The sequence below is a fragment of the Phacochoerus africanus genome, chromosome 8, assembly GCF_016906955.1.
Source record: "Phacochoerus africanus isolate WHEZ1 chromosome 8, ROS_Pafr_v1, whole genome shotgun sequence".
In the NCBI taxonomy this organism is placed as follows: Eukaryota; Metazoa; Chordata; class Mammalia; order Artiodactyla; family Suidae; genus Phacochoerus; species Phacochoerus africanus.
In genome coordinates, this window is record NC_062551.1 from 115,124,757 (window position 1) to 115,152,717 (window position 27,961).

At 42.3% G+C, this 27,961-nt stretch overlaps 1 protein-coding gene across 1 annotated transcript in view; it reads right to left on the reverse strand.

Moving 5' to 3' along the window:
* The window catches only part of B4GALT6 (beta-1,4-galactosyltransferase 6), a 66,266-nt gene extending 39,580 nt beyond the window's left edge, over positions 1-26,686 (reverse strand). The window contains exons 1-2 of the mRNA XM_047794054.1: positions 26,198-26,686; positions 6,743-6,859 (exon numbers count right to left, since the gene is read on the reverse strand). Coding sequence (XP_047650010.1) covers positions 6,743-6,859; positions 26,198-26,312 — 232 coding nt within the window. The 5' untranslated portion in view covers positions 26,313-26,686. The remainder of the gene's footprint in view (positions 1-6,742; positions 6,860-26,197) is intronic.
* Positions 26,687-27,961: the final 1,275 nt, after the last annotated feature.

Consider the following 27,961-nt stretch of genomic DNA (forward strand, 5'->3'; position numbering starts at 1 on the left):
AGGAAACACAGGACAAAAACTGCTGGACAGCATCACTTCTCAGGTCTCACAGAGAATAGGACCAAAGGAGACCTCTCTGGGCTTTGTTTTCTTTGCAAAGGGCAGCTTAAAGCAGGTAAAAGAAACTGAAGGAGAGTTCCGGTCTACTTATGGCCAGCTTGTCATGTCAGTCTGGCCATGTCAGAGGGACTCCAAGCACACATCCACCAAACAAGGAAGTGCACTGGGTTCTTTCTTTCTTTCTTTTCTTTTCTTTTTTTTTTTTTTGTCTTTGTCTTTTTAGGGCCGCACCCGCAGCTTATGGAGGTTCCCAGGCTAGGGGTCAAATCGGAGCTACAGCCGCAGGCCTACACCACGGCCACAGCAATGCCAGATCCAAGCCTTGTCTGTGACCTTCACCACAGCTCACAGCAACGCTGAATCCTTAACCCACTGAGTGAGGCCAGGGATCGAACCTGCAACCTCATGGTTCCTAGTCAGGTTCATTTCCACTGCACCACAACGGGAACTCGGGTTATTTCTAACAAACCCACCAACTTGCACATTGTGGGACCCTTGCCATCCGCTTCAGTAATTCTCCACTGAATACATTTTGTTATCTTAATTTGATTGACACCATGGGCTACAAGGCAAGGCACCATGTGATTATGAAAGTACATGATCTCTTTACAAAAATTTTACACACATCTCTTTACACTTGATGCTTCAAAGTCAAGCACAGGGTTAAAAACTCTTTTTTGGAATCGAATGTACTTAGAAATATCACAATTTGCCACTAAATGTTAAATAGTATGTTTCTATCAACTATTTTATTGGCATATAACACTCTTGGTTTAAGGTATACCACATAATGATTTGATACATGTACATACTGTGGAATGATGGCCATAGGGCTAGTGAATGAACACCCATCACCTCACATGTTTACAATGTTTTTCTTGTGATGAGAATTTTTATGATCTAAGTGTTAAATTTTAAATGAGTCAATACATGAGAATCAATTCTCCCCTGGAGTTCAATTAGCTCTTTGTGCAACTTATTGTCCATTATCTCCCTTTTGCCAGATTTTATCTGTACAAATCTGTGCAGCAATAACCACTGCACAGGGAACTATATCCAGTCATTTGCGCTGGAACATGATAGAGGATGATGTGAGAAAAAGAATGTGTGTGTGTGTGACTGGGTCACTTTGCTGTACAGCAGAAAGTGACAAAACATTATAAAGCAATTAGAATAAAAAATAAAAATCTTTAAAAAAAGAAAGAAAGTAATTTCAAAAAAAGAAAGAAACCACTGCTCTGTACGTAGTTACATTTACATTTCCACCTCACCCAAAAGCCTAGAGATCTTCCCATAAAGGGAGGATGTTTTTCTCAATGTTCTGTCTCCAATATCTAGTTCAGTAAAACTATACTAACTGCTCAATATAAATAAACATGGCAGAGCCTCACAGTTGCCTTTTCACACTCCATTTTCCCTTTCTTCTTAGGTAAGAGAAGCTCAATTATATTCAGAGCACCAGGGAGCCCAGCTCAAAGGCTATTATTTCCCAGGTGCTCTTACAACCAAGTTCTGGCTAAGGAGACATTAGTGGACCACCACATGGGACTTCTGGGAAGGGTCCTTAAAAAGGGGGGCACTCTTGCCCCTCTTCCGTCGCTCCTTCTAATGACGCAAGCATGAACGTAAAGACTGGAGACTTACAGCCATCCTCGCCTGTGAAGCTGCAGGAAACAGCAGAAGGTGTTCTGCTGTGGAAAGACTTTCTCCACAAGAGCTTCAGAAAGCCATCTTCTAGTCTTCTATTACACAAGAACTTCAGCCTTAGGTGTTTAAACCACCACCGGCTGGTCTCTCTCACAACCAAGCCCAATTCCTTGCTAATACCATGACTGACTGTCTCTTGAGAATAGCTGTACTTCCAGTAAAGGAACCACATGAAAAGTTTTCAAGGGTTCATAAAAAGCAACCTTTCATCAAAGGGGGTTTTCCACCTTTACTGAAGCTATGACTTGTTGAGGGGAAGAGAGAATTTTCTCTTTTTTTCAGTTGTGGAGGGCTGGGGGGGGAGCAGGGAGAGCTCATCTTGTCCAAGTAACTAGTTCTCCTAATAAGCTCAACATTCACACATATAAGTTATTCATACCCCAAGAAAAGAACCTGATGATGCATAGATTTTTAGCACTTATGCAAATATGGTAACCTAAAGATGCTCAATATTTCCATTCAGTTGAATGAACTTTTAATGAATAGTTTCACAACCAACTTATTCAACAAGCACAAGTCCTAGCGAAGCTTTTAAAATGTTTAAACTTCTAAACTTGACCTACTATTCGGAAGACCAGTTAATGCAGAAGACCAGTTCATGAGATTTCTATTGTACTATTAAAATATCAACTAAGATGAGACAGTCTTTCTAAAATATATTTCTTTAAAGTTAAAAGGAAGAAAAAAATTAAGAGTGTTTGGTGGCATCATGACACAAATTAGGCAAATGCCTATAACAAATTTTGTAGAAGCACGTGTGACATTAAATTAAGCATCAATATGCTACAGCCTTGAATTTTTAGAAGGGTCTAAAATTACCCACCTTAGCATATATATTAAGAAAACACACCTATGGTTTGCAGACAGGGACTTCCTCTTAGGAGGTGGGGGTAGAGGGTATGGTTTACAGTGGCACAACGAATGAAGAACTGTTGACACAAATTAAACCTTTATTTGTTTAGAATGAGACTCTAGACAACTCAACAACGTATGATCAGCCACTGAACCATTTAAAGTAACACCTGCTGTACAGTAGGGAAAAAAATTGTATTGGGAAATAATGATAAAATAATAATAATAATAATAATAATAGAGTAGCAAAAAAAGAAATACAAAAAAAACATGAGAGAATATTATGAACAATTGTATGCCAACAAATTTGACAACCTAGAAGAAATGGACAACTTTCTAGAGACATACAGCCTGCCAAAAGTGAATCAAGAAGAAATAGATCAACTGAACAGACCAATCACTAGAAATGAAATTGAATATGTCATAAAAACACTCCCTACAAATAAAAGTCCAGGACCAGATGGCTTCACAGGTGAATTCTACCAAACATACAAAGAGGAAATTATACCCATCCTCCTTAAACTTTTTCAAAAGGTTGAAGAGGAAGGAACACTCCCAAAGACATTCTATGATGCCACCATCACCCTAACTCCAAAACCAGACAAAAATACCACCAAAAAAGAAAACTATCAGCCAATATCTTTGATGAATATAGACGCAAAAATTCTCAACAAAATTTTAGCCATCGAATCCAACAACATATCAAAAAGATCATACACCACGACCAAGTGAGATTCATCCCAGGTTCCCAAGGATGGTTCAACATACGCAAACACTACATTAACAAAAGAAAAGTCAAAAACCACATGATCATCTCAATAGATGCAGACAAAGCATCTAAATCCAACATCCATTCATGATAAAAACTCTTACCAAAGTGGGTATAGAGGAAACATGCCATAATCAAAGCCATTTATGACAAAACCCACAGCAAATTCAATACTCAATGGAGAAAAGCTGAAAGCCTCTCCACTAAAATCTGGAACAAGACAAGGATGCCCACTCTCACCACTTTTATTCAACATAGTACTGGAAGTCCTAGCTACAGCAATCAGACAAACAAAAGAAATAAAAGGTATCCAAATAGGAGGAGCAGAGGTAAAAATGTAGATGACATGATACTCTATATAGAAAACCCTAAGGACTCAACCCAAAAACTACTTGAACTGATTAACAAATTCAGCAAAGTAGCAGGATATAAGATTAACATTCAGAAATGAGTTGCATTTCTGTATACTAACAATGAAATACTAGAAAAGGAATATAAAAATATAGTATCTTTTAAAATTGCACCCCAAAAAATCAAATACCTGGGAATACACCTGACCAAAGAGGGAAAGGATTTATATGCTGAGAACTGTAAAACTTTAATCAAGGAAATTAAAGAGATGTAAATAAATGGAAAGATATTCCATGCTCCTGGGTTGGAAAAATTAATATTGTAAAAATGGCTATACTACCCAAAGCAATCTACAGATTCAATGCAATCCCTATCAAATTATCCATGACATTTTTCACAGAACTAGAACAAACAATCCAAAAAATTACATGGAAACACAATACCCAGAATTGCCAAAGCAATTCTGAGGAACAAAAACCAAGCAGGAGGCATAACTCTCCAAGACTTCAAGCAACATTACAAAGCCACAGTCATTGAGACAGTGTGGTAATGGTACCAAAACAGACAGACAGACCAATGGAACAGAGTAGAGAACCCAGAAATAAACCCAGACACCCTATGGTCAATTAATCTTTGACAAAGGAGGCAAGAACATCAAATGGGAAAAAAGATAGTCTTTTCAGCAAGCATTGCTGGGAAACCTGGACAGCTGCATGCAAAGCAATGAAACTAGAACACACCCTCACACCACGCTCAAAAATAAACTCAAAATGGCTGAAAGACTTAAATATAAGACAAGACACCATCAAACTCCTGGAAGAGAACATAGGCAAAACATTCTCTCACATCAACCCTATGAATATTTTCTCAGGTCAGTCTCCCAAAGCAATAGAAATAAAAGCAAAAATAAACCCATGGGACCTAAGCAAACTGACAAGCTTTTGCACAGCAAAGGCAACCAAAAAGTAAACAAAAAGACAACTTACAGAATGGGAGAAAATAATTTCAAATGATGCAACTGACAAGGGCTTAATCTCTAAAATATACAAGCAATTTACACAACTTAACAGCAAAAAAAAGCCAACAACCCATTGAAAAATGGGCAAAAGACCTGAACAGACATTTCTGCAAGGAAGATGTACAGACGACCAACAAGCACAGGAAAAAATGCTCAACATCACTGATTATTAGAGAAATGCAAATCAAAACTACCATGAGATACCACCTCACACCAGTCAGAATGGCCATCATTAATAAGTCCACAAATAACAAATGCTGGAGTGGGTGTGGAGAAAAGGGAACCCTCCTGCACTACTGGTGGGAATGTAAACTGGTACTATGGAAAACAGTATAGAGATACCTTAGAAATCTATACATATAACTACCATATGACCCAGCAATCCCACTCTTGGGCATATATCCAGACAAAACTTTCCTTAAAAAAGACACATGCACCCACATGTTCACTGCAGCTCTATTCACAATAACCAAGACATGGAAACAACCCAAATGTTCATTGACAGATGATTGGATTAGAAAGATGGAAGAGAACATAGGCAAAACATTCTCTCACATCAACCCTATGATATATATATATATATACACACAATGGAATACTACCCAGCCATAAAAAGAATGAAATAATGCCATTTGCAGCAACATGGATGGAACTAGAGACTCTCATGCTGAGTGAGGTAAGTCAGAAAGAGAAAGACAAATACCACATTATATCACTTATATCTGAAATCTAACATAAGGCACAAATGAACCTTTCCACAGAAAAGAAACTCATGGACTTGCAGAATAGACTTGTGGTTGCCAAGGGAGAGGGCGAGGGAGTGGGGTGATTGGGGAGCTTGGGGTGAATAGATACAAACTATTGTTTTTGGAATGGATTAGCAATGAGACCCTGCTGTGTAGCATTGGGAACTATGTCTAGTCACTTATGATGGAGCATGATTATGTGCGAAAATAGAATGTGTACATGTATGTATAACTGGGTCACCATGCTATACAAAAGAAAAAAAATTATATTGTGGAAATAACTATTAAAAAACCAATAATAATAATAATAAATAATAATAATTAAAATAAATAAAGTAACACCTAATGCTACTCTAGGAGACAGTGTGGAAACACTGCCACAGAGAAGCACATTCTTCCACAAGATTTCAATCCATTTTGCCTTTTCTAGGACAGTTCCCGTGGCATATTGAAGTTCCCAGCCTAGGGGTCTAACTGGAGCTGCAGCCACTGGCCTACGCCACAGCCACAACAACGCCAGATCCAAGCTGTGTCTGACCTACACCACAGCTCACCCAACACCGGATCCTTAATCCACTAAGCAAGGCCAGGGAACGAACCCACAACCTCATGGTTCCTAGTCAGATTCGTTAACCACTGAGCCACGATGGGAACTCCTCTAACTTAAATCTTAATTTCATGTGATTCTGATTCTTCTTTCAGATTATATTTTAAAAAGACAGAGAAGCACTGATTTCCAACTTGATAGGATTTCTCCCTTCTGCCCCTAAAAAGGCCATAAAATTATAGGCTCTTCTATAACTAAAAACAACAAAAATATTTTCCGGACATAGTTGGAAAACCATCTTAGGAATCAGAACAGGCATAAAGAAAGATGGCAGTATGGCTAAGATGAATACATTACTCTCTTTGTGGTCAATTTCTCTTAAATACAGTAGGCAAAGTGAAAAAGTACAAGCTGTTTTTCATACTCTGTTTAATTTCTGTTCGCAAGAATTAACTTAAGGATCTTTATACAAAACCCTCATCACCTTGGTCATTACAACTTTATATATTGTAAAACACATGACGGTCCCTAAGGCGGGCAGTGAAAGACTCTTAGGACACTGAGGAGGAACCTTCACTTTAACAGGGAGTAACTTGGAAACAAAGCCACAGGTGGAGAGATCTGGTTACTGCTCTTTGATTACAAAGGCAAGAAGTAGAAGCAAAGCAAAATTAAACAGGAAGCAGCCTTACCTGTACCATTGAGCGTAGTGTTTTTATTTGTGTACAGCCTGATCATATGTCCTATTGTTTTCACATTTTCTCTCAACATTATTCCTCGAGCTTGTACCATAAAGAGATATGTGTTGGCTATGGAAGAAAAAAAAGAGAGCATTCAATAAGTTTTTTCAAAATAAAAAAAAATATTCAGCATCAACCTGCCCAATAAACCCAAACTCACTCAATTAGCATGTCCAAAGGGAAAACAAAAATATAAACTATTTCCCATTATCAAAAAACAAACTCCTATTTCCTGGTGGCACAGCAGGTTAAGGATCGAGCATCGCCACTGCTGTGGTTCAGGTCACTGCTGTGGCACAGGTTTGATCCCTCGCCCAGGAAATTCTACATGCTACAGGTGTGGCCAAAAGGGAAAAAATAACTTTTTTAAAACAATGAAAATGAAAAAATTAAAGTAGTAATATCAACTAGAGTGAGACCAAATGAACAAAATGAAATATTGTGGTTCTTTTATCCATAATGATGATTTTCTACCATAAAATATACTTAGACATGTCAAAGAGGCATTTTTTACAACTATTCAATCACACAATTCTAAAATCACTTTCTCTAATTCTATATTAATCCCTTCAAAGATGCCACAAAAGTGAGGATTCCTTCTTGAACTATAAATACATCCTAAGTCACTGTATCTAGTATGGATATTGACCTTTCAAATTCTCAAGGTACAGGGGGCACAGTGCAGGATGATCTAAAAACTACCTCTTTTGGTAATTTCTCTTAATTACTTGAACTTTTACACTCCCTTCCAATCACAAAGCTACCTACTAGGATTATAAAAGCAGACAAAATCACTCCCTTCCAATCACAAAGCTACCTACTAGGATTATAAAAGCAGACAAAATCAAAATACACGTGGCATTTTCAGGTTGGTTAATTTAATTTTCCAGGGTAAGTGCTCCAAAATTAATTTCTAATTTATTCCTTTGGGAGAAATTGGTAATTTGACAACAATTACATGAATCCCTGCCTTTTGAGATGCCAGCCCTCATCAGAGAGGCACGGAAGTCAAGTCAAAAGATCCTTTCTTTCTTCCTTGGTCCTGATTCTGCTGGCACAGTGCGTAACTCCGGATCTGTTTTCTCATCCAATAAAGGTAATATTGCACTAGATTTCTCCAAAGCCCCTTCTACTCTAACTTCTCCAAGCGAAGAGCCAAAAAATAAAAAAAACCATTCAGACAAGAGGAGGAGGCTCATTTTCCTGGCAAAACCAAGAAACTGGAAGATTCAGTTAATGACTCAATTTTCAGATAAGCTGTCTCCGAACACAGTAATGACACTCTCAAAACAGGAAAAGAAATAAAAAATGCTAACTCATTTTCTGGGCCCTGCTCTGCTCCCTCAAGACGGTACAGAGAGATGAGCAAAATGGAATATTTGCTGCCTCCTCTCCCATTTGTTGACATTCAAACTTGCTCAAAGTACCATTGAGCAGAGAGTAAGTAAAGAGAGTAGAGAAGAAAAGGGAAATACCACTTTTCCTTACACCTTCAATCTATAAAAGACAGAGAAACAGACATGCAGGTTTCACATAAGCTTTACCTCAATCATTTTTGGGTGCCTGTCTACATTTTCTCTAGAAAGCAGCCCTGTAATTAGATTTAACTTGTTTAGGCTTGAATGTATTATACCAGGGTTACCAACACCACAAGTTACTCTGTTTTTTGCTTTTTTGTGGACTTTAAAAAGCAAAGGAGACAAACAAGACAAAGTGAAAAATGAAAACAAAGAGAAGAGGCAACTGAAAAAGTGGAAAATGTTCAAGAAAAGCCAAAGTAACATAAGCAATTCTACCTAAAACAAAGATTGCAGGTTCAACAGAAATGATGAAGAAAAAAAATAGATGACTAGTGCCAACAGATTTCCAATACTTTGGATCATTTAATCCTCAAGTTATAGACAGAATTTGTTATCAGTGAAGTAAATGTCCTATAACATTTGTTCTGCACCAAACTTCGGGTTTGGGGGGGGGGGGACCCCTTGTCATGGAGAAGCAGGGCTAAGCCAAGCACTAAGCCAAGACCAGGACAGGTTTCCAGACATGGAGAAAACAGCACTGGCCTAAGCAAGGATGTGCTAGGTATGAATGCATGTGCATCACTGTGTGTCCTGGAAATAGAAATTTTTAAAAACTATATAAGCTTTTACTTTTAATTATCACACCTACTCTTACCGAGAAAACTGTTTGAATCTTGAAACCAAGTCAAATTTAAGAAGCCAGGAAAACATCCAGTCTAGAAAAGCATAATCAAAGTCAAATTTTCCCAAAAACTTTCAAAATATCAGGTAACAAAACAGTTAAGAAAAAATGATTGCTGATGGCACCTGTGACAAAGGTGAATCATTTACCCAAAGAATTCATTTACTATTCAATAGATGGGTGGAGAAAAAAATAAAGTGAGACACCAAGCTCTCCAAATGGAAAATCTATTAGTTTATTTTAAATCATTCACAGCTAATTGAGTTACATTCCTTAGGTTAATGGTCCTCACGGGTTTAATCCCAAAAGATCAAAACCCATTAAGGAATGAAGCTGTATTTAAATAGAGGCATTGTTAACAGGAGGAAGGCCATGTGTCAAAGTGTTTCAAGGCACAAGAAACCAGCATGGAATGGTCTGATTTCCAAACATCATAAAAGTACAGTAACCCACACTCCAACAACTTCGCCTGCTAATCATCATTAATATGAAATACAATGTCTTCTTGGCAAGCCAGGAAATCCTTGTCCAAATTTTCTATTCCAACTCATAAGAAACCACATTTCAGGGGGAAAAAAGTAGGGAAATCATTCCCCTCCTTGCCCTTTGGTCTCGAGACAGCTCAGAAACACACTAAAAACTACCACTGTTTAGTTAAAATCATGCCGTCTTCCCATAAATTAGTTCACTGGCAATTTGCCTCTGCATTGTGAGACATAAATTTAACTTATTTATCTAGTCTGTTTTTCAGGGGGGAAGAGAACCACAACTGAAGAAAAAAAAAATCAACAGTCTGTAACAGTTTCCAGGCATCTTACCCTGAGTTTGTAAGCAAAGTGATTTATGAACATGCCTCATTTTTTTGTCTTATTAGGGCCACACCCTCGGCATATAGAGGTTCCCAGGCTGGGGTCAATCAGAGCTGCAGCTAATTAATCTTCCTGTATCCAGTCTTATAACTCTACTGAATCTCGTTTATTAAATATACGTATTTTGTAATATATGAACTTTGTGGTACAGAAATGAAAGTTCGTGATGAAAGGCCAGTAGAAAGAAAATCCCCCTCTTGGAAGAGGCGACACCCCAAATCACTCACGAGAAGCGGTCTTGATGCAAACAGCAAGAGGATTTTTATTCCAAGCGCGCTGGGGCCCACAGTCATACGCCACGCCGGGGTAGAGGACTGCGGCCCTGAGTGTGGAGTTGGGACAGCTTTTATGGGGTTCACAACAAAGCCCGCGGTTTTACAAACTAATCACTTTAAAATATCACAAACCAGTCAATTTAAAACTTCGAGAGCCCGCGCTTTGTGGACCAATTAATTTTAAGTTGTCCTGGAGTTACCTGTTTATGCCTGTCCCTGGGTGGGGGAGACATATTGTCACCAAGATATATTTATCAGGATTTTCAACATTTTGTGGCACACCCGAGCTTACTGGGGTCGGTTAGACGATTAACTTCTCCTCTTTTTATCTTATGCAAGCAGCCTTACAGAAGCCAAACAAGCAGTTAGTAAGTTTTATGCATAGAGGCACATTCTCAGGGGCCTGTTTTTCCCTTTCCACATAGTTTTGTACAGAACAGAAAGCAAGCCCTAAAACAGCAAAAAGTATGATCTTTTACTTATAGGGAACAGGGTCTGGCATTTTAGAGCTTCTTATTAACTTCCTGGGTTCTGGGAGGGTCAGGTTGCATTTTCATCCTTTCAGTGAGGCAGTTTTCTTTTCTTTCTTTTTTTTCTTTTTAGGGCTGCACCTGTGGCATATGGAAGTTCCCAGGCTAGGGGATGAATCAGAGCTGCAGCCACAGCAACTCAGGATCCGAGCTGCATCTTCAACCTACACCACAGCTCACATCTGCACCGGATCCTTAACCCACTGAGCAAGGCCAGGAGTTGAACCTGCATCCTCATGGATACTAGCCAGATTTATTTCTGCTGAGCCACAATGGGAACTCCTCAACATGCCTCATTCTTAAGAAAACTAAGGATGCTTTTGCTGTAAAGCCGCATCTCCCCACCCCTTTGCACATCCAGCTTTGCTCACTGAAAACTTGGTATGTATTCAAGACAGGGAGATGGTACAGGCTGCAGTGATCTGGAAAGGCTTCCTGGGCTTTGAAGGACGCAACATCTCTCTGATCCCAACATCCATGGTCCTAACTGCCAGAATCTCCAGGTCCTTTAACAAACCAGAAGTCAGCTGCAGAGCTGCTTTTGAGAGGGAGATTGTTGGTTAGGCATTCTCACATGCAGTTATAAACACGGCACTGGGGCCAAGAGAGACGGACTACAGACAAAAGTAAAAGTGGGAGGCATGGTGGTGAATTACCATAGGAAAAATTATTGAGAAAGGAGCTAAGAAGGTGAAGTTCAGACCACAAACAATAGGAGGCACCAAGATAAAAGACCCCGAGATGAATTAATCTCAGCTTGAGTGTGGTGAAGAAGCCACTGGACAGAAGAAGAGAAACAGTCAACTGTGTCAAATGTCACCACAGGGGCTAAGAAGACTAAAAAACAACAGCTTAAAAAATAAAAAGCTAATACCCAGTGCAAACTCTACTGGGCACCCTCAGTGCACTTTACATAAACGGATCTCTTTAACTCTTCCAAGCAACCTTATCAGGTAGGTACTAATATGCCCATGCTACAGATTAAGAAATTGAAGCGTGGAGTTAAGCAACTTGTCAAGATCACACAGTTATGGGCAAGTACAGCAATCCAGCTCTTTTGTTTGTTTATTTGGTTTGTTTTACTGAGGCAAATAAAGTGTTTATTAAGAGAGAAGATATGTGCAGAGAAAGCACGGGCAGGCTCAGGTGGGGGTCAGAGGGAGAAAGGGAGACAGAAAGAGAGAAGGCTCTTTTTAAAAAGGCTGTTAGGAGATCACGGCCAGCCTTCCAGAGAGCAGTTCTGCAAAAGAATGGACACCAAAGGAACTAGTAAAGAGTTAAATGAACAAAGTGAACGCAATCTAGTTTCAGAACAGGTAAGGGAGAGCGAGGTCAAGGGAAGTTTTCTTGGAACAAGAGGGCTCTGAGCATGACTGCAGCCTGAGAAGAGGGAGGGAAGAGGAAATTTACAAGGAAGGCAGTGAGAGAAGAAAGAGTTAGGAGGGCGAACATTATCAGTGACAGGACAGTACTAGCAAAGGCACTGGGGTGCACAGGGCGGGGTATATGCAAAGATAAGCCATCCAACCTGAGCAGAGTTGGCAGCAATGGAAAATTAGTTGGGAAGGTCCAAATGGGTGGATGGCGTGAAAAAAACCAAAGGAGAGGAGAGGACTAGAAGTCATTGTGAAGATGAGAAGTGACATCAATAAAGGTGAGAAAGTACCAGGAATGGAAGGTTAGGAAGACTGTGGGTCTGGAGAGAGAACAGGCCACAGCTATGAGGACACCCAGGCTGGCCAAGCAGGCAAATTTGGAAGACAAGGACCAGGCTTCCTGATGGCCACCACAGGACATCAGCGGGGGACAGAGCGGAGCAGGAACGTTCTCAGTTGAGGAGTAACTGCCAAAATCATCCCAGGATGTGGCATGTGAAGGGCAAAGGCTTCTAAAGAGAATGGAAATGAGTGAACACTTACTGAGCACCTATATCTGTCAGACACTGAGCTAAATGCCACATATAAATATATGAAAATGTACATACAATTATATTTCATTTCTTTTTTTTTTTTTTGTCTTTTTGCCATTTCTTGGGCTGCTCCCACGGCATATGGAGGTTCCCAGGCTAGGGGCTGAATCGGAGCTGTAGCCACCGGCCTACGCCAGAGCCACAGCAACGTGGGATCCGAGCCGCGTCTGCAACCTACACCACAGCTCATGGCAATGCCGGATCATTAACCCACTGAGCAAGGGCAGGGATCAAACCCGCAACCTCATGGTTCCTAGTCGGATTCGTTAACCACTGCACCACGACGGGACCTCCTTCATTTAATTCTTATGGAGCAGGTTGAATGGAAGCCCCCAAGGAAGTGTGCCCATCCGAATTCCCAGAACCTGTGACTGTCATCTTATTTGGAAAATGAGTCTTTGCAGATGTGATTAAGTTAAGAATCTCGAGATGAGGAGATCATCCTGGATTATCTGGGTTGGGCCTAAATCCAATGACAAGTGCACACACACAGGAAAGGCAGAGGGAGATTTTACACACACACACACACACACACACACACGAGGAAGCAATGTGAGGATGGAGGCAGAGATTGGAGTGATTTGGCCATCAGCCTACAAAGCCAAGGAATGCCAACAGGCACCCGAAGCTGGAGGCCAGGGAGGATTTTCACTTAAAGCATGGGGGGAGGGAGAAACTACGACACTGCCCTGCCAGCATCTTGATTTCAAACTTCTGGCCACCAGAACTGTGAGGTGATAAAGTTCTGCCACTCAGACTGTGGAAATGTGTGTGGCAGCCCTAGGAAAGGAACTCACTGCCTCAAGACACAGGTCCAACTTCCCCCAGTGGAAGATCAGAAAACAAACCCAGAAGTTACACGGGCAGAATTTTTAAAATCAATTCAAACACTGGTCTGAACGACTCAGAGGGGTAGCAATTTGGAAGAAGCAAGGGTTGAAAGTCCTCAAGGAGAGAGAGGGACTCTAAAAAAGAAAACTCTTCCAGGTAAAAAGTTATGAGGGAAGTGACAATCGGAGGGATAAAGAGATTTCAAGCAATGTGAGGAGATGGTCACAAGGAGTACTTAAAAGCAACAGGAGAGGAGTTCCCGTCGTGGCGCAGTGGTTAACGAATCCGACTAGGAACCATGAGGTTGCGGGTTCGGTCCCTGCCCTTGCTCAGTGGGTTGACGATCCGGCGTTGCCGTGAGCTGTGGTGTAGGTTGCAGACGCGGCTCGGATCCTGCGTTGCTGTGGCTCTGGCCTAGGCCGGTGGCTCCAGCTCTGATTCGACCCCTAGCCTGGGAACCTCCATATGCCGTGGGAGCAGCCCAAGAAATAGCTAAAAAGACAAAAAAAAAAAAAAAGCAACGGGAGAGAAAATGCTTTCCCATGTTATCTACAGAGCACGTAAGGAAATGAACAACACAAAGGCAAAATACTGCATACATACATCCCTTGGTAGTATCTACAGACATCTGAATCAGGTAGTCTCTGAATTTCTAAGAACTCACAACAATCTTTTAAATATCTACTTCACTTGCTTACACGTTTCTTCTTTCCACATCCAGCCTCTTGTTCAACAAGTTTCCAGAAATTACTCATCCAAGCTTGAAAGGGTACTTATGTTATCTCTAGTAATAATGTTATAAAGCCCAGTATGAGACCAGAATTATAGATAAAATATAGTTCATGCCTGGGCTAGGATCAAAGTATTGCTTGAGTTAAAAACAAAGAAATAACAAATTCCCAGGCTTTGCCAGGCTGTAAAACAAGATTCCCTTTATGTCAAAGCATTATTTGAACAATGTATCTTACCATGGTGACAATAATTCAAAACCCAGATATGGGCTCAAAGAAATCTGCAAAACAAATAATTACTAGCCTAGAATATCCTCCTCCCCATCTTTCCAGTAAGTCATGGGCTGACTAATAAAAAGAATGAAATAATTCTGAGCTCAGCATCCCATTTCATCAATAATGAATCCAGTGATCACATACAATACAGATCTACTTCAGATCTTAGCCAGCAGCTCAAGTTTGGCTGATGTAGCCAATGAAAATTAAAAAGAAATTCTTTCCAACAGGTACTTTTACCACTTCTGCTCTGAAGTTTTAAGAGTTTTATTTGAGGATATTATTTGTGCTTAAATAGTGATCAGGGTTAAATATTTTTAAATACAATCTGACTTTTCCAACAATCTTATTAAAGATGTTCAGGGTGGGGTCATGTGTTTACTCAATAAATATTTGTGGAATAACTACCAGATGCCAAGCAGTACCGGAAACTCAAGAGCCATGAGGGTGCCTCTGCAAAATCCAAAATCCTAAAAAAGCATAAACTGCCTAAAATTATTAGAAGTACTTTCACAGCAACCAGATCATCAGTTCAGCCTAGCTGAAACTGAGCTGATAACTGAAAAACTAGACTCTCAACACATGCTCTAACATAACGACAGCTTTGAACACTGACATTTGTTAATTCACTTAAAATAAACATACAGCTTCTTTCAAGTGTGAACATAGCCTGAAGAGTTAAAAGTTATAAACCACATTGGTGAAAAGTAGAATCAGGAGGAAATGAGGGAACCGGGGAAGGAAAAATGCAGGCAATTAGAGTTTTAATCTAATCAGTAAGGGAACTCCCTTAATGGGAGTAGAGACTAAAAGATCAAACTGCAAACACACATGCTCAGGAAACATTGTAAATTTGTTGAAAATGGATGATTTCAGAATACATTTAAAGTGAATAGAAAATGAACCTCTACCACTGGAAGAACCCTCTCATAATGGGATCAAAATAAAAGGGAGACCTATGTGAATTATATGTTCTACAATCATCCCCAATTTCCTTGTGTTTTTACGGTTAAAATACCTTTAACTATTTCAACTTCTCCATTCAAGAAAGGAAAATGACTCTAAAACAAGCAGGAGAGAAGGACACAGAGCATGGAAAATAAATTTCAAAGCTTTCCAAAGCCAGAGCATGTTTTTCAAGTCAATAAACAGGGCATCTTATAATTGGTCTCTTGATTCAAACTGAAATAAAGTCCAATTTTTCTCTTCCTCCCAAATTGGAAATTGCACTGTAGTTAGAAGTCATAATATGTGAGCAATTACTTTAACTATCCAGAAGGCAATATATGTAAAACATGATTTCAGTAAAGAATTATTAACACCAGCAAACCTCAAATATTTAAAAATAAAACAAGAGATAATATTTCAAACCATGTTACACTAACAAACTTCACAGAGCTGCTTAATTGTGAAAATACTATACAAAGACTTCAATAAGTCTTTTGTTTTTCAATTACTTCCATTGGCTCACATGTAAGGCCATACACTTTAATAACTTTTATCGATCTTGCTATAAGTGAATTACAATATACTTTTCTTATCATTAAAAACACTGGCATTCCGATTGTGACTCAGTGGTAAGGAAGCCAACTAGCATCCTATCCATGAGGATGCGGGTTTGATTCCTGGCCCCACTCAGTGGGTTAAGGATCTGGTTGCCGTGTGCTGCAGGGTAAGGTATAGATTGCAGACACTCATATCCCTGAGTTGCTGTGGCTGTGGCATAGGCCAGCAGCTGCAGCTATGATTCTACCCCTTGCCTGGGAACTTCCATATGCCAGGGGTACAGGCCCTAAAAAGATAAACAAACAAACAAACAAACCCTAAATAACATATTTAGGATCAACCCATAATTCGATCACATAGGCAATGCTGACTCATAAGGAAACACTGGATCCTGGTTGTCTTAATCTATCTGTCCATTCCATCCATTACTGGAAGAAAATATTCTTCACCATAACAGGTAACTCTATCTCCAGTAAAACATGATGCTATAAACAAATTAATCTGGTTTTTAACTGATAAGATTAGTTCCATGAAAGATCAAATGATATGAGATAAGCAATTTAAAAAGTAAATCTATCCACACTTAATTTTTTCCCCACCATTTGGGGTGTTTGTCAGAAATAAAATTCCCAGGGCCCAGAATTACCTGACATATATTTTTATTTTTATTTTTATTTATTTATTTATTTATTTTTGTCTTTTTGCTGTTTCTTGGGCCGACCCTGCGGCATATGGAGGTTCCCAGGCTAGGGGTCTAATCAGAGCTGTAGCCATTGGCCTACGCCAGAGCCACAGCAACGCGGGATCCGAGCCGCTCTGCGGCCTACACCACAGCTCATGGCAATACCGGATCGTTAACCCACTGAGCAAGGGCAGGGACCGAACCCGCAACCTCATGGTTCCTAGTCGGATTCATTAACCACTGCGCCACAATGGGAACTCCCTGACATATGTTTTTAAAATGAGGATCACAACCAGAATCTCTGGTGATAAGACCTGGGTTGCCTTAAGTAAGGCACCTTCATGTTTGAAAATCACTTCTTGTAGTAATTCTCTAAACATCATTAACATTTGTAACAAGCAAAAAAGTAGAACCTTCCTTTCATAATTAAACTTATATCAAATACATCCTCTTGTACACAGCTTTCTAATTTAGGCACAAGTCATTCAGGCATAGAAGAATCTGTTTCATCCTCAATGAACATATGACACAAAGATTGGACAGAGCCAAAGACCACCACCAACTCAAATAATTAATCATGACAACAAAGATGCAAGCAAGAAGTCATATTTATTATACCTCTGGAAGAATAAAAGTTAACTACAAACCGAAGATTTAAAATCACTAAATTATGTCTTCCTAAACATTTTGCTAGGCCACAAAGCCAAAAATAAGACTGATAAGCATCCTTTAAGCAATCGTGCCTATTTTTGTTGAAGAGGGGTTTTGCTATGGCTTAAACTAATCTCTGTCAAGGTCTACTATGACCAAAACCAAGTATGCCCATGAAACATAATAAATCAAGTTGGCCTGACACAGAATATACATGCTAGAGAAAAATAACCTTGGGATGTTCCCTGAAATTCTCCAGCGGGCTAAGACATGAGTAAAAATACTGTAATTGGAGTAAACTTTTAATTTTCCAGTGGCATGTTAATAGCATTGTAGGTATCCTCAAAAAACCTACTTTCAACCTTCAATTGACTGGGCCTTGAACTCAAACCACAATATTACTCGTGTATTATTCTCTCTGTTATTATCCTGACAAAAGGCGAAATGGAAACAAACAAACAAAAAAGATCTTTTAAATATTCAATCACTGGGAATTAAAAAAGAGAAAAAAAAAGATTCAGAGGGAAAAGGAAAAAAAAAAAAAAAGAGAGAGAGACCAGAAGGGTGACAGAGCTGGGGGCAAGCTGCTCTGATTAAACTGGTAAACTGTAGTCCCAGGCAATGGTGACAACAGCCAGCTCGGTCCAAGGCAGCCAGAAAACCTGACCCAAAGGAGGAAACTGTAAACACACAAACCTGAGGGGAAGGGGGGGGGGAAACTTTTCTATTTGCCAGAAACTCCCAAATGGAACCTAGGAAAACCAAGCTCTAAAAAATCTCTCTTGGAATCACCTCCTCACCACACCTCCCCACCCACCTCCACATTTTCACTAAGGATAAGACAATGAAAGGCAGGCTTGAAAGGGAAACGGAGCCCCCAAGGCAGGAGCAGGGGAAGGGGCACAGGTAGAGAGACAGCCTGTGCCTGGGCTGGGCGGTCACAGAGGCTGCAGAGATGAACAGGGCACAGAGCAACCAAGTTCATGGGGCTATAGGAAGCCTGCCCAGTTCCCCGTGCAAAGCAGCTTCTCCAGCCTTTACAGGTGATCATCTCCTCTTAGCTTGCAGACAGGGAATGAAAGGAGTGCTCATAAGGCTGCTCATTTTACTGCATACAGCTCAGTTAGAACCATCTGGTTTGGCTTCTTTAACAATGAGCAGAAAATCTGCCTGGTAATGACCCTCACTGCTCTCAGAGGCTAAGTCGTAAAGTTTCCTCTCTTCCCTGTGGGGGATTCCTTAAAGCTGAAGGAGAGAGAGAGTTCATATTTCCCCCTAATCTTCAAAGACTCTGGGCAACTCACAGTGCAAGAGTCAGATACCTCAAGGGGTATGTTTCAGCTCCTCCAAAAATTGTCTACTTCAGTACTTCCAACTATATGCTTAGAGAAGCAAGTACAATCTCTGAGAGCAGTTCCTTCTCTTTCTTTACAAGGCCATTCTTCTAGCCTGGAGACGACAAACCTCGGTTATGAGTTTCTCACTTTCAAGTATCCACAGACAAGGCTATTTTTACCTTTAATAAACATACAAAGGCAGTGATGATAAACACTGCTGCAGAGTAAGTATGTCACTATTTCATTCTGCCACGTTGTTTAACAGACCTCAAATTTACGCATAAAACAGGAACATGGAGAATGGTATTTAGCTTTGTCGGATTTCAATGCATCAATTATCCCTTCAAAAACACCTAATTTCCCACAAGGTCACAGGATTTCGATTCACTTATACTGAACCAATACAGCTGACTTAACAGACCGGCTTAAGAACAGCAACCTGACTGGGAGTTTGGGGTTAGTAGATGCCAACCATTACATTCAGAATGGATAAGCAATGAGTCCTAGTGTACAGCCCAGTGAACTATATCCAACCTCTTGGGATAGAACATGATGAAAGGTAGTATGAGAAAAAGAATATGCATGAGTGAGGCCTCCAGCCAACAACCTGCAAAGAACGGAGGTCTTCAGACCAACAATCCTAAGGGACCAGATTCCTGCCCAAAGGCACATGGGTGAACCTGGAGGCAGATCCTCCCCCAGTGGAGCCTCCAACCACAGGCCTGACCAACACTCTATAGGAGATCTTGAATCAGAGGTATCCGGCCCAAACATGTCCAGATTCCTGGTCTCAGAAACCGAGATAACACACCTTTGTTGTTCTAAGCCCCCCAAGGTAAGTTGGAGGGCAATTTGTTACAAAGGAATGGATAACTAATACACTAACTGATCCTGGCATTTTCTCCACTGGTCCTCATCCCCAGCCAGCCCCTCCATATCCCCTTGAGGTATCTAACATCCACCATCAGGGTGGCACTGATAAGCGGGCTGGGGAGAGGAGCTGCCACACCAAAAGAAGTGATTTAATCAGAAAGTCAACAATTCTTCATTAAGTCTCTAGCACGTGCCAAGGCAGAAACCAAATCTCCTAACCTAGCTTAGAAACAGTTCATACTATATCGAGTTGTTCACATAAGCAGAGCCCCTCACTCTAAACAATTCACTCACCTGATGAGATGTGAAGGGCCTTAACCTCCCCCTCCATATGCATCTAACTTTTGCTATCATGAACATCTTTATCTCCTCCTCTCCCATCTCCACAATTACTCTACCTGTACACTTGATCCCACCCCCTCTACCTGGTCTCCCTGATTCTAGGATCACTGCCTTTAAACCATTCATTCACACCAGTACAGCCTAAATATTTCTCAAATGCAAACCTGACATGTCACTCTCCTACTTAAATTCAAGCTCAATGGTTTGACATTGTCCTCAGGCTAAGTCCAAATTCTCAAACCCAGCGTACAAGGTTCTCTATGACTAGACCTGTATTTATCTCTCTGGCTTCAGCCCACATTCCCTCTGATTTCTACACTTGAACTTTCCATTTCTCTCTCACCTTGTAGCCTTCAAATATTCCATTCCTACCAAAGTATTTTTCCCTAGGCCCCCCCTTCCATTACCTAACTTAAGTTTCTGGCCTCAGCTTCATCTCCCTTTTCTCCCTGATGCCTAAACTAGTTTAGTGATCACCAAGCTCCCAACTGGTGCCTCCACAGCAAACTGCATTCCACACTCTCTTCTGGAAGAGTTACTCTTCTCTGCAAATTTCTCACGGGCTCTAAACTTGATGAAGCAGGGACCATGTGGATCCTGTTCAGGGCAGAACCACAAACAAATACGTATGCATAAGCAAATGAATTAAGTCTTCCCAGATCACACGTTGTGCTCTGTTTCCTTTCTCAAACCTTCACACCATGTCCTCACTTTCTTAAGCATCCACATAAGCTCAGGTTTTTTCATCTCATATGGTTCCGTTGATTCTACTTTCCACTTAATGAACCACTTTCATCTGACCTTGGATTTACTATTCAACCCATGGCAACCTGGCTGGTGTCCTGTACCACCACAAAAACAGCTCTTATAGGGATGTCCCAGAGTGCCTACTTTCCAAATCTGTGAGTCTCCTTCTAGACGCTGACCTCACCGAACGATACCCCACTGCAATGCTTGTTTTGCTGATCATCATTTTTATGTATTTACACATTTATTTTTGCAGGGCCTTTCGGCACTTTCATGATCTCTCTCCCCCTTCATTGTCCTGTTCCTATTTCTCCACTTGCCCTAAGCTGATGGGTTTCCCCCGAAATTCATCTTCTCTTGAGCCTCCACAAGCTCTCCTTGAGTGGCCATCTAAACCTTGCACAAGGTCCATCACACTGCCTTCCATTTGGAGCCAGGAGTGAAAAAAGTAACAGTCTCATGAGAAACCCTTCAAACTACACTCGGGCCTCCTTCATATTCAGAAGTAACCCCTCTTATTCCATGTTTAAGAGTAACTGAGTCACCTCTGCTTGCATGAGTTACTTTTATTGACTTAAGTGTGTTGGGGAAAAATAAGTATCATCCACCCTTACGCTGAAGACACCCAAATCTCTCGCCTGTTAGTCATTTCTCCTGGGCTCTAATAAGAGCAAGACAAGGACTGACAAGTTCTTCCTGGATAGCCTACGAGCATCTCAACTCAATTTCTCTAAAACCAAAATTGCCTCTTCAAGGCCTGTGCCTTTTTGCCCTACAACCTACAGCCTAGTGTAGAGTATGAGCATTGTCCTCAAGCTTCTCTCTTTGCTTCAATTCCACTATGCACACCCTTTCCATTCTGCCCTGATCCAACTATGACCTTGGTCAGATCATCTACTTCCTGAGCTACTGAAATAACTTCCTACTTGGTCTCCCTGCCATGGGTTCTGCACACCTCCCTCCCCACCCCCATGATGCTAGAAGTGCTCTAAGACAAAGGATTCCATCTTCCCCATTTTCTGAACTTCTGATGCTGCCTTCCATTCCCAGGAAAAAAAATATTAGCGTGGGATACATGACCAATAACAGAGGCCCAGAGAAAAAAGAAATGTCCAACATCGTGGCCCCAAACCAAAGAACCCTTGAAAGGAGCCCTACAGACCAGAGAACATAGTGAAAACAAAAACCAAAAGGACCTTTGAGACACAAAGCAAACAGCTCAAAAAGAATGCAACTAGTCTTCACCCAGCCAGGAGGCCAAAGGGTTGTGACAAAAAAAATCTACAGAGATGGAGTTCCCATCCTGAAGTAGTGGTTAATGAATCCGACTAGGAACCATGAGGTTGTGGGTTCAATTCCTGGCCTTGCTCAGTGGGTTAAGGATCCAGGGTTGCTGTGAGCTATGGTGTAGGTCACAGATGTAGCTCGGATCCTGCGTTGCTGTGGCTCTGGCGTAGGCCAATGGCTACAGCTCCGATTAGACCCCTAGCCTGGGAACCTCCATATGCCATGGAAGCGGCCCTAGAAAAGGCAAAAAGACGAAAAAAAAAAAAAAAAAGCTACAGAGCAACTCACAAACTGCTTTCTAAGTCATCTAAGAAAAACCCAGGCTGAATGTCAGGGTGGCTTTAAGCAGGGGCCTAACTCAGCCACCCTCTCCCACAACACACACACGTGCACATGCACCCCACACCCTGACCACCCATCACCAATTCCACCCCTCACAGTAGAGCACCAATGCCCTCAAGACCCAAAAGGCAAAGCACATGGCCAAGCAATTCCTCAAAGGGTCCAAAAGAATTCACACCAAAGTAGCCCAACCAGATTCCAGATCTACGCAAAGAATAAAACGGCTGGTCAGCAAGTATAGCAAAGGTCAGGGCTGTGCCAGTGAGTCAAAAGGACAGCAAAAGCCCCCACTCCCAAGGAGTTGTGCAATATCCCCCCACAGTACTGCTCCACCAACGAAAGGCACACGGACTTCTTTCTTAATCACAGACAGCTTTCAGAAAGCTGTGTGAACCAAGGCCAGTTTCTCTGGGCCAGGAAGTCTAGGGACCTCAAAAATCAGAACACTAGGCTGGACAGGGGGACCCCAGACCCTCCCAATCTGGCCCATCTACCACCCCCATGCCCCAAGGGGTAGCCAGATGGAAATACTCCCATTTTCTGGAACCTAGCTTTGCTCACGCCAGTCCCTCTGACCAGAACCCCTCTGTTCAGTCCAGATAAACCCTACCCACCACTTCCTCTGCAAATCCTTCACCAGCCCACACTCCCCACCGCCTGCTTTCCGAGGACCTTTGACAGCCCTTCCCTGGCACTCATCCCACGGTATGAGGGCAGGAACTCTGTCTTAGTCATCAATCTCCCTCAAACAACATCAGCCCACTGGAGGGGCTCTCCTCGTGTTTGCTGAATGACTCTCTAAGTCACTTCACCTACTCCTTTGATATTATAGCGGGAAACTGCCTGTGCTGTGCTAGACTGAAAACAGTTTCACGGTAAATGGAATTCCTTTCTCAATTCAACCAAGGTACGACCTTGGGAGAAAACTGCACTCGTCTTTTGGCAATCATGCACAAAGGCAGAAAGAGAAGGAGAAAAACACATGGCGGGCGCCAGCCCCCACTGGGTGGGCTGGCACACTCTGTCCATGGATTTCCAGTGTAGGGGGTGCTCAGCAGACCAACTGGCCTCCAAACTAAAGTTCATGATAAAAGGACAATCCCCTATGTTTTTTGTGTGAATTACAAATTTCAAGGAAAATGCTTCCAATTCTTACAATAACGATCTTTTGAGTTGGAGGGAATCATTGCAGATTAAGACCCAAATAATCCAAAAGTTGTTGGGCTACGTGAAAAAACACTGGACAGTAAACATATTACGCTGTCCGTGGCTGGGTGGTACTACCTTCTCAGAAGGAAGAGAGGGAGGAAGGAGACTAAGGAGAATAACTAAAATGACAGACGAACTAACTGTCTGGGGAAGGCACGTGGCAGAAATAGGTCTCTGCACAGAAAAGGAAGAAAAATATAATGGATATCTACTAGACAGGCTGATGTGGATAGGATTAATGTGGATTTTTTTAACAAAAGAGATTTGAAATATTTAAGATTAATTTTAAAATGCTCAATTAAACATATATTTTAGTCATGAGAAAATTCTGCCCCAAGATGTAATTCAGGCTAAAATATGAATTATTTCAAAAAGGTTCTATGTACATCTAATGTAAACTAGTTACAAGAACCCAATTAGTTTGGGGGTATGTCTCACGAACAGGAAACTTGTGTTGCGATGAAATGAGAAGTATGCACAAAGCATTTCTGCAGCATACCAAAGTACCATGGTTGTCTTAAAAATCAAATTGGGCAACAGATCATTGCATTATGAGCAGAACTAGCCACATTTTTCATGGAACGTCATTTTTACTTAAAGGTATGACTGACAACCTACGGCCATTGACTTCTGTATTTGACCTACCTTTTCCCCAAAATGAGCCTGACACTTCAAGGAAAACTGACATGATGTGTTACCATTGACAAAATTCAAGCTTTCAAGCAAAAATTTGAATTTTGGAAAACTGCTTCTCAATAATTAAAAGATAAATAAGCAGGGTTATTTTTTTGCTGCTAAATCATAGTGAATGGAGAAATAGATTCAGTTTAACAAATTGATAAAACCATAAGCTTTGATTTTCATTCTTTTTACTGACTAATTTTTTAAGTTACAAATTAGAAGACCCACAAAAGCAGAGTAGTTTAAACCATTTCAACCTAATTGCTTATAAGACAATCGCTAAAAATTTTATGACTTGTGATTGACAAGTGACAAATACCAAGTCACAAATAAGAAAAACATATTGTGTATCAATTAAATTTTAAGAATCTATAGATAATATATTAATGCAATAACCAAAAAAATTGGGTGATTATTAAGTGAAAGCTGGAATTCTAATTTCCTTTGGTTAGCTTTTTAAACCTAACTTTAACACGTTACTCAAAATATCAAGAAAGGAAGAAAATTACTAGGTGCCAAAAAAAATTTCCTCCAAAAATGTCCCAAAGTTAAAATATCTAATAACATCCCCCAGAGATGTCCGACAGTTAAAGAGCTATGTGTAAAAGTAAAAACTGCCTGTGCAATGAGGAGCTAACTGTTAAGACTTCGAAAATGGCAGAGGATTTTAAGAAAAGCCTGTTGAATATTTTGGCTAACTATTCTCAACTCCACTGAGCTGTAATTTCTTTGAGAGGCTTGAAGAGGTGTCTGATTTGGCCTCTTAAAAAAAAAAAAAAAGTTTTAAAAATGTATGTTATTCTTTTTTTTTTTTTTTTTCAAACTTTAGCCTCAAACTTCTATTTTGGGATACATCAAGGTTTCAACAATTTATGTCTTCTTAAGCATCATTCTGAGCTTACACCTTACCTGATGTCAAAAATTAATCAATAAAAAGTCATATAGTAATTTTTAGGAAATACAACAGTCTTGATGAAGTTTGTTTGCTTCTTCCTTTCCCCCCTACAAATCATTATAATAATCTATTACCATGAGAAACAATGCCCCGATAATAATTTCATCGCAAAATTCTGCAGGTGTTTTCACTTTATGAGAGGTAATACATCTTTAGCTAATTCAGGGGAGAAATGGTGCTGGCTCAAAAGACTACTAGTGTCTAAAAAGAAATGACAGGAGATGCATAATGTTACTAATTCAACATTAAATACATAATAACCAGGAAGAACTCAGAAGACTTCTGGAAACATAATGTGCTTTAATATCCATATGAAGTTCTGATCTTTCCAGTCAGGAGAATGCCACAATGGTACCTCTTCTACCAAAGAGGGCTGAGAAACTAGAATATTTAATAAAGAGGCCAATTCAAGCAGATTATACAAAAGGGTATTTTGGACCAAAAACAAAACTGGTAAACAAGTTAACATTTTAACCTTGCAAAATTGTTATTTTAATCATTATGCTATCTCGGAATTCCTCTTAACAGGTAGCAGGGGCTACCTACCCTTGAAAAGCAGACCCAAATGGACTAAATAACCGAGCATTGTTTTTACTAGACAACTCATCGCCTAAAAATTCCTGAAGTGTGGCACAAATGTTCATTGACCCCACTTTTAAAAAGTGACCTGGGACACCAGAATAGTACGTTCTTGATCTCAAGCACATTCCCTACTGTTGGTTTCTCCATTGTATTTTTACCACCAGTTATTACAGCTAAGAGTGTTTGAAGAAAACTGCTATTAAGCACTAAGTTTAAACTCAAAGATTTAATATTAGATGAATTAAAGCTGTCAGGAATACTCAAGAAAGAAACCAGAACATCCCAGGCCATCACACCTCATTTTGCTCTGACCATTTAATGAATTCTTTAAGTTATTTAAACGTGCAATTAACCAAACTCACATACCAAAGCCATGCCCTGCAGCAGTTTATGTGACACGTCTGAAATCACATTTCAAATAAAATGCTTTCTGCCGGACCCCCGCTTATACAGCTTCCAAATCCCATAAGTAAGGTGCAGCGTTTCCTTCACTGTGATCGTGGGAAGTGAGGGTGTGTCTCGGTGCTTACCGATGCCCGGAGCCACATAGATGAAGTAGAGGCAAGACGAGGAGAGGGAGAAGAAGAAGATGAAGACGAGGAGGGAGCGATTGGAGACCCGCATCATCCGCCTGAGCACAGACATCTTCCTCTTCCCGGCCAGCAGCTCAGGCTGCACTCTTAGGCCGGACTTGGGGGCACCGTCCAGGCCCTAAACTTCCATGAATGTGCTAAAAAAAAAAAAACCCCGAGACTGCAGCGGGGTCCGTGCCCGGAGGCTCTGGGGACAGAGGGCCCGAGCGGGGAGAAGAGAGGAGGGAGCGAGTGGAATGAATGGGAGGCTGGGGAGCCGGGGGAGGGGAAGAGCGGGAGGACGCCGAGGGAGGGGGCAGGGGAGAGGGGACGCGGGGCGAGGGGCCCGGGGACCTAAGGACCCGAGGAGGCCGTGGAAGGGCTAGGACGCGCTTTCGATCGGCCTGGCAGCGGCGGGAGGAGGGACTGCAGGTGGGGAGAGGCGCGGGCTGCGCACCGCGGCGCCCCTGCGGAGAGGGCCCGCCGACTGCAGCACGCTGGGCTCCCCCGCGGCTCCAGCTGCCTGCGCCCGCCAAGGTCCAAGTCGCGAAGCCCCGGCGCTCAGGGTCCTGGCCGCCCGCACTCCGCAGGCCCGCACCGCCTCCTTCTCCGGGCCGAGGCGTCTCGTGCCTGTGCGGGGCTAGCGTGGACGCCGGGGCCGCAGCCTGCGCGCGCGATGCGCGGGGAACCGAGGGGGCCCTGGGGGCCGAGGAGCTAGGCGCTCGCCGGCGCACAGCCTCCTCCTCATGCCGCGCGGGGCCCCGGCTTCCCGCGGCGGCAGCGGGAGCAGAGCGCAAGCGAGGGCGGCGTCTCGGCCAGCGGCGAGCGCGCTCCGGCTCCGGCTTCTGCCACCGCCAGCTGTCCGCACGGCCGCAAGGGCGGTAACCGCAACAGCATTACCGCCGCCGGCCCGGGGTGAGGCGCCCCTGCCGGCGCCGCCCCCGCACGGCCCCCGGACACCAGGCGAAGAGCCGCGGGGCGACTGGCGCTGCGGTCAGAGCCGAGGAGCCCGAAGATGAGGCCGGGAGCCGTCGGAGCCGCGTCTGGGACGCAGAAGGGGCGGACCTCCAAGGGCCGGCGAGCTGGTCCAGAGACCCCCGAGGGTTTGGCGCGCTCCCTCGGAACTGCAGGCGGCGCTGCGCCCGCCCGGAGGAAACCCCAAGGCCCCCGCCCACACCTCCCCTCCCCTCGCCCGAAACACCGCGCCTCCTGATTGGCCCGAGAGGCACCGCGCAGAACAACCTGCCCACCCCACCCCCTTCACGCTTGGACCCGCTCCCCTGCCGCCTTCTGCGTCACTGTCGCCCCCGCGCGCGGGCGCGCGCGTTGGCACCCCCGCGGCTGCCACGCTGCTGGGGGCTGAGGGACGAGACTTGAGCTTCGAATACGTTCCACCCTGGGGATGGATAACGAAAGATGCTGTGCCTGGAGGAAAAGGGAGTATCTCGAGGAGGAGACTCCTGTGATGTGCTTTCCTCCCAAAATGCATCCTCTGGGAACCAGGTGTTCTTCGTAATGAAACCTCCCATCCTGCACTTCCTCTAGAAACGTACAATCAGGATGGGATACGGATCTGTGTATATCCCTTATGCTAGAACTTGCCTTCCCATCTGAAGGTGAGCACTGAGTAGTCCTACTTTAACTGTACGGGTTCAGGAGGGGCGGAAAAGACTTGGGCGCAGATAGGCCCTTGAGTGCTGCAGCACCAACCAGCTTCAATAG